Source organism: Acomys russatus, chromosome 31 (genome assembly GCF_903995435.1).
Source record: "Acomys russatus chromosome 31, mAcoRus1.1, whole genome shotgun sequence".
NCBI lineage: Eukaryota > Metazoa > Chordata > Mammalia > Rodentia > Muridae > Acomys > Acomys russatus.
Window position 1 is genome coordinate 3,854,048 of NC_067167.1, and position 7,535 is coordinate 3,861,582.

The window sequence follows — 7,535 nt, forward strand, 5'->3', positions numbered from 1 at the left end:
AAGCACTTGCTATTGTGTGCCACGATGCAGGAAAGGAACGGGAATGAAATATCACTATGCCCTGATTTACTTCAAGACAAGGCCTTATGTACCTTAGACTATCATTGATTTTGAACTCTTGATCCGCCTGCCTCCACCACCACCACCACAGTGCTGGCATAGAATGACAGGCTTGTGCCGTCACTACTGATTACTTTAATTTTTTTTTTTTTTAAGAGAAAAAAAATTTTTTTTTTCTAGAACATTCTAGAAATTTTTTCCCCCATGGAACATTCTAGGAAAAAAAATGTTGCTTTAAAAAACTGATGGAAAGGGTTAAACACATGTCTCCTTCAGACTCAGAGTAGGTCAAGACCAGCTATGCAATAGGACTATTGGGAAAGGCAGACACAAGCCAGATGCTGGCCCTGACTCCTCTACCTACTTCTTCTATTCAGGGGCTTTCTCGGTGATTCCAGGAGCAAAGGGGCCCACGAGCCACGTGACTGGCGTGTTCTGAGCCACATACTCCACAGTGTGGTCAAGGGCCTCCCGGGCTCTGGCTATCTGCTCCCGGGTCTGAGCAAGAATGCTGGCTGTGAGATCCTGGAAGGAGTGGATGCCGGAGAAGGTAGCCTGAAGGTCGTCCACCTGGCTCCGGGCCTGCTGAGCCTTCTCCCTGACGTGGCTGGGCAGGCCCTGGATGCTGGCCCCCAGGCTCGCACACGTGCTCTGCAGCTGCTGGGCGATGTCCCTGAACATGCTGAGTGCCCGGGCTTCCACCTGCTACAAAGGGAAGAGCAGGGTGGGTAAGTGAAGGCAGGCGGGGCCACAGCCCAACGTGGTGGATAAGAATTTGGCTCCCTACATTTGGAACAAGCAGACTCACTCCCATAACCTTTTCAAAAGAATTAAGATTTACAGGGAGACACCAGAAGATGCCTGGAATCTAGACTCATCAGGGACAAAAGCCATTAAGGAGGACTCAAAGGCCAAATAGCAAGTTTTAAAAAGCATACAAAGCCCTAATCAAACCTCCATGTCGAGCTGGGAGGTGGCACACGCCTTTAATCCCAGCACTACGGAAGCAGAGGCAGGCGGGTCTCTGAGTTCGAGGCCACCCTGGTCTACAGAGGGAGTCCAGGACAGCCAAGGCTACACAGAGAAACCCTGTCTCAAAAAAAAAAAAAAAAAAAAAAAAAAAAACCAAACCATAAAAGAACATAATGTGGACGCTAACTAAGAGGCCAGATGTGGTGGCCGTAGAGCTGTGATCTCAAAACTAAACCAAACCAAACCAAACCAACCCCACCACCAAGTAATAATAATAAAAATACAACAAAAATTAAAGACCAGGGGGCTGGAGAGATGGCTCAGTGGTTAAGAGGGCTGCCTGCTCTTCCAGAGGTCCTGAGTTCAATTCCCAGCAACCACATGGTGTCTCACAACCATCCATAATGCAATCTGATGTCCTCTTCTGCAGATAAAGCACTCATATGCAATAAATAAAATAAACAAATCTTAAAAAAAAAAAAAATAAAGACCAAAGGCAAAACAAATATAATCCTGTAAAGCATGGATTCTCTAGTTGCCCTGGGGACAGGAAACATGACGTGTGCAGAACAGGGCATGGAAATGGACATGGGGACCCCAGGACCCCAGCAGGTTACCTCTGGGTTAGCTGGGTCCTTCTCCACATCCTGAGGGGTCTTCTGGTTCCAGCTGAGCCACATCTGGTGCAGCTTCTCCTGCCCTTCTCCCAGCCTCTGGTCCACGCCCTGCTTCATGGATTCCATCTGCATCGCAGGGAAAGGGATGGGGGGCTACATCAAAGGGAGCCCGTGTCTCAGACGCAGCATGCATCTGAGCATGAGGATGCTCTTTTATTTTTCCTCCTGTTTCTGGCTAGCCTGGAATCCACTGTGGAATCCAAGCTGGCCTCTACTGGGATAGGAAGCATGCACCAAGGAGACCTACGCTTTTATTTTTCCCCTTGGGCAGTGCTGAGGATGGACCCTGCTCCACCAGCAAACACCGTCAGCGTCACATGAATAAAATGGAAGAGTAGGAACGTTTCTGGTTCAAGAATCCAGGTCGTGTACCTTTGTTACACAGCCTGAGCTGACTGATACACCATGGTGTGGAGGAAGCCAGCCAAGGAGGAACCAGCCCTGCCCACCTGCTACTTGACCCAGCTCAGGGAGGGGAGCTGCAAAAAGGTGGTCCCAGGTGTAGCCACACCCCCAGGCTCACCAGGCTGAGGGCATGTGTGAGCTGCTGCAGCGCCTCATGCGCGCTCTGCCTGGCATTACGCAGCTTGCCCAGCGAGTGCTCATAGGCATGGTTACGCAGCCTCTCGGATAGCGAGCCCAGCCTTACGAAGTAGTTCTGTTCCTGTCTCTGCTGCTGCAGCGAGGCCATGTCCAAGCCCTCTGGAGATGTGGCGATCAGGGCTGCAGGGACAGAGGGAGAGTGCGCTCAGCCTCACACTACCCAGCGCATGCTCTCCACTGGGCAAGTTGCGAAGCTGGGGCAGGAGGATTGCAAGTCTCTGGCAACCTCATCTGCAGGAGACCCTGTCTCGGAACAGAGAAGAAAAAGAGGGTTTGACGATGTGGCTCAGTGGTAGAGCAGCTGTCCAAAAGTTCACCCCTAGGACTAGGAAATGGTGGGCCAGCAAGCTGGCTGAGCAGGCCACGGTACATGCTGCCAAGTTTGATGACCCAAGTTCAACCTGTGGATCCCCCTGGTGGGAGAGAACCATCTACCAGAATCTGTGCTCCAGTTGCCCCAGATGCAGCTGCCACAGGCATACCTCAAATGATTAAAATGAAATATATTTTTTTGCTGGGTGTGGTGGTACATGCATGTAATCCCAGCCACTCGGGGAGGCAGAGGCAGGTGGATAGCTGTGAGTTCGAGGCCTGCCCGGTCTACAAAGCAAATCAGGACAGCTAAGGCTACACAGAGAAACCCTGTCCCGGGGGGGGGGGGGGGGGGGGGGGGGAGAGGGACAAAAACAAAACAAAAGCAAGAAGAATGGCTGAGGCAGACCGTGGCCATCCCGTAGCCTTTGCACACACTCAGCGAGAGAGAGGCCTTCAAGACATTCAGAGACACAAAGCTAAGTCCCCGGGCTGGCCTGGATTCAAACTCACAGACATCTGCCTGTCTCTCTCTCCTGAGTTCTGGGACTCAAGGCCTGTACCATCACACCAGGCCAAATCCTGTATTTTGGGGAAAAAAAATTGTTTTCCCCTCTTTCCCATTTCTCCTTACATGGTACATTTCCAAAACCAATCAGCTAGATTTTGGTCCAGGCCAGCTGGTGTGTGGCAGTTCTCCTGGAAGCTGGGACTGCACCCAGGAAAATGAAATGAGCTTTGTGCTTTAAGCCCAAGCAAGGGCAGGAAGTTGTGGATAAAGGGTTCGTGTTAACACAGGAAGGGAGCAGTCAGCTCAACCGGCGGGAGCTGGAATGGGCGGGAAAGACTCAGGCTAGCCTTCAACTTCTTCTTTTTTTGGTTTTTCGAAACAGGGCTTCCTCTGTGTAGCCTTTGCTGCCTTGGACTCCTTTGTAGAGCAAGCTGGCCTCGAACTCACAGAGATCTGCCTGCCTCTGCCTCCGCCGCTAAGAGTACATCAGCCCACCCAGCTTGGCCTCCAACTTCCTCCAACCCCCCACCCACACCCTCCTTCCTCCCCTCTTCCCCGAGACAGGGTTTCTCTGTGTAGTCTTGGTTGGTCTGGACTCTCTTTGTAGACCAGGCTGGCCTCGAACTCACAGAGATCCACCTCCCTCTGCCTCCTGGGATCAAAGTACTGAGATTAAAGGCATGTGCCACCACGCCCACCCTCCCGCACCCACCTCTCTAGTGCTGGGTGGCTGGTGTGTGCCGCCAAGCCTGGACGCTGTGCTGGGGATGGAACCCAGGGCCTGGTGTGTGCTAGGTGACCATTTTCCACCCGCTGAGCCCCAGCCCCCCCGGCCTCCTCGATTGCATTACTTATAAAGCTAGGTCCCGCATGCCTGTGCTCATCCATATGTGGCACTATAGCACACAGCCAGGGATGCACCTGGGAGGGCAGTGGTTAAAATCAAGGCTGCTCAGATGGGAACCGCCTCCACAGAGCCTTGGCTCCTCTTTATACATGGGCGCCCCCCACCCCCACCCCTGACCTGGAGCACCTCCCTAGCCTCTCACTCTGGCCCCCCCCCTTCCAGGTTAGCATTCTCCTGCTGTCTGGTGGGGAGCTGCTGAGGTGCAGCAAGGTCTGGCCCCCCACCCCCCGCACCCCTTACCTCCCCCACCCCCGCCAAGAGGGTCACCACTGGCTGGGAATGAGCCCTGGTCCAGCTTTGGGCAGCTATGTGCCACTCAAAAGCCACAGAGCTGTTGATCCGTGGCCGCCAAGGAGGAACTGAGACATCTATGCGAGCCTCGGCTGTGGCACACGCCCGTACATGGGAGGTGGAGGCAGAAGCATCATCCTTGAACTAACAAATGGCTCAGTGGTTAAAGGCGCTTGTTGCCAAGTCTGACTGAGTTTGATTCCCGGAGGATGGAGCGAACCTATATGGTGGAGGTCTTGGGGGATGCTGTGGGCAGAGGGAGCCCTCTTGGGGGTACTGACTGAGGTAGGAGGTGAGGCAGGCTAGAGGCCGGAGGGGGGAGGGTTAGGATCCTCACCAAGCTCTGCGTCCGTCAGGGGCAGGCGATTGTCCGCCCAGGCCTCTGACTTTACCAGCACGGAGTCCACGCCACTAATCACCATTTGTCCCACTCGGGAGCCCATGACTGACTGGACGCCACTGGTCACTGCCGACTTGGTCATGTCCACGCTGCTCTGCACAGCCCCGCAGGTCACATCCACCGCTCCCGTGACCCGGGTGGCCACCGTGTCCTTTGCACTAGACACTGAGTTGGATACCAATTCTCGGGCTCCAGACACCGTAGATGACACCAGTTCCTTAGTGTCTGCCAGAACCTGCAGGGCGGAACATACCAGCATCCTTCCATACCTGGATCCCCAAAACCCAGGGAGGCCAGAGAGAGGGTCATCCTAGCCTTGTGTAGTTAAGACTTCATAGCTGAGTAATGTGGCACATGCCTTTAATCCCAGCACCGGGGAGGCAGGTGGATTTCTGAGTAGCCAGCCTGGGCTACACAGCTCTAGGATACCTCGTCATTCAACCTCTCTGTGCCTTTGGTTTCTATTTTGAAATGTTCCTGGTTGAACCTCAGTTAGTTAAAATAAATACGCTTTTTATTATTTTCATTAAAGTGTATGTCTCTATATACACTTGTTGCCCTCAGAAGCAAGCTGGAGTTCCAGGCAGTAATGAGCTACCAGATATGGGTGGTGGGAACCAAACTCAGGCCCTCTGGAAGAACAGCAAACTGCCTTGACCACTGAGTCATGTCTCCTCCAGCCTCTAACTAATTAATTCGGTAGTTAAGTAAACACTTTAACTTTCTTTTTACACTTGTGTGCGCCACAGCACATGTGTGGAGGTCAGAAGACAACGCTGGCACCGGTAACGGTGGCGCACGCCTTTAATCCCAGCACTCGGGAGGCGAGAGGCAGGCGGATCGCTGTGAGTTCGAGGCCAGCCTGGTCTACAAAGCGAGTCCAGGACAGTCAAGGCTACACAGAGAAACCCTGTCTCGAAAAACCATAAAAACAAAACAAAACAAGACTTGCTACCCTGTTTCTAAAGGTATGTACCCATATCTAAACTGTATACCGTGCTTGAGGGGCCAGACCAGATGACAGCCACACCATGCGCCCTTTGCTCTGGGTTCACTGGGGGTCCAGAGGAAATTCTGACTGGATGTGGCCAACCCTCAAGACCTTCTTGCCCAGTGCTGGTGGGGACAGAGAGGACTGTCACATGTGCACCGAGTCTACAGCTGGCACTCGGCAGGTCCAGGCCTCAAGACAGAGTCAATTGACTTAGTACTGACCTTCTCGGTCGGCTGCTGGAGGATGGGCAGGCTTTCCTGCAGTCTGTCCAGGCCTCGGTGTGCATATTCGCTGGCGGACGCAACTGCAGGGTGCCAGAGAAAACACACATTTAGTGTGGACTGCCCTTCAAAGGTGAGGAGAGCCAACCAGGACCAGTTTCAGGGAACTAGAGTTCAGAAGTGTGGGGGGGAGGGGTTGGGGGCCTGATTCCCTGCAATAAGAGGCATACTACACACCCTAGGGTGCTCAACTCACTCTGGGGCTCCAGTTTGGACAAGATGGGCTGTGCTCCGCTGACTGCAGCCGCGGCGAGGGTCTTGACGCCTTTCTCGGCCACGTCGCACACGGTCCTCACATGGGGGTAGCTCTCTTTGGTGGAAGTGTAGGCGGCACTCACCATACCACACGTGGAACTGATGAGAGGCAGGCTGGCCACACGGTCCACCACGCTGGGCTAGAGGGCAGGGGGCCACTAGGTGAGAAGCTTGGCGTGCTCACAGGCCTGCTCTCATTTTGGGGGAGCAGATAGGCTGGGCTCCATCACACCTGGCACAAATAATTGCATAAGGCAGGAACTCAAAGGTTCTGTCAGGTGCTTCTGGGGGCTTGTTTGAGCGGGGAACTGAACACCCGCTTACGTGTCAGGCAGTGAGGTGATAAGGGAACCCCAATTTTTTTTTTGAGACTGGGTCTTGCTGTGTAGACCAGGCTGGCCTGGAACTCACAGAGATCTGCCTACCTCTGCAGAGCACTCCACGTCTGGCTTAGGAACTGCATTTTCATCAGGGCACAGGCACCTTTTTTGTTACGTTACCACATAACAGGCCCTTGGTTTCATCTCCAATCCCAGGAACCAAGAGTTTCTAGGCACAAGGCATCATCCAGCACAGGCCAGAGCCTGGAAGGTTCAGTTGTGACTTTGGTGCCCTGGGCTACATAATGAATTAGAAGGCAGCCTGGGCTAAATGACACTTTCACAAAGACACAGAAACTGAGAGATGGGGAGGGGGGTCGGGTGGGGTGGGGGGTGGCGGGACAGAGACGAGGGAAAGAGAAACATAGAGAGTGAGAGAGCACATGAGTGCTCATTATAGCACTCAGCAGGCTTGGGCTGGGGAGCAGGAGCTCAAAATCATCCTCAGGGACAGCTGGAGAGATGGCTCAGAGGTTAAGAGCACTGCCTGCTCTTCCAGAGGTCCTGAGTTCAATTCCCAGCAACCACATGGTGGCTCACAAACATCTATAATGAAATCTGGTGCCCTTTTCTGGTATGTAGGCATACAAGTAGTTAGAATACTGTATACATAGTAAATAAATTTAGAAAAAAAAATCATCCTCAGCCATATAGTGAGTTTGAGGCTAGCCTGTGCTACTTGAGACTCTGTATTAAAAGGAAAGAAAGAACAAAGGGCTGAGCCTAGGGGTTTAACTCCCAGCATTCAGAAGGCAGGTGTAGGAGGATCTCTTTGAGTTGCATGCCAGCCTGGGTTACCAGTGAGCAATTATTTTTGTTTGTTTGTTTTTGTTTTTCGAGACAGGGTTTCTCTGTGTAGACCTTGGCTGTCCTGGACTCACTTTGTAGACCA

General features: G+C 52.9%; 1 protein-coding gene across 1 annotated transcript; it reads right to left on the reverse strand.

Moving 5' to 3' along the window:
• Positions 1 to 200: 200 nt before the first annotated feature.
• On the reverse strand, positions 201 to 6,421 carry Plin3 (perilipin 3). Its single transcript, XM_051139685.1, has 6 exons — positions 6,205 to 6,421; positions 5,949 to 6,031; positions 4,671 to 4,968; positions 2,233 to 2,432; positions 1,650 to 1,775; positions 201 to 765 (listed from the first exon to the last, which is right to left on the reverse strand). Exons 1-6 carry the CDS (start codon positions 6,347 to 6,349, stop codon positions 430 to 432), a joined length of 1,188 nt encoding a protein of 395 aa, XP_050995642.1. The 5' UTR covers positions 6,350 to 6,421; the 3' UTR covers positions 201 to 429.
• Positions 6,422 to 7,535: the final 1,114 nt, after the last annotated feature.

What these genes read in the sequence shown, in the direction of transcription:
- Plin3 (XM_051139685.1), bottom strand. Translation starts at nt 6,349, where the DNA reads ATGGTGAGTGCCGCCTACACTTCCACCAAAGAGAGCTACCCCCATGTG. An exon ending in TCACACATGCCCTCAGCCTG is followed by an intron (nt 1,776 to 2,232) that starts GTGAGCCTGGGG and finishes CCTGCGATGCAG; the next exon opens with ATGGAATCCATGAAGCAGGG. An exon ending in AGGACCCAGCTAACCCAGAG is followed by an intron (nt 766 to 1,649) that starts GTAACCTGCTGG and finishes TTCCCTTTGTAG; the next exon opens with CAGGTGGAAGCCCGGGCACT.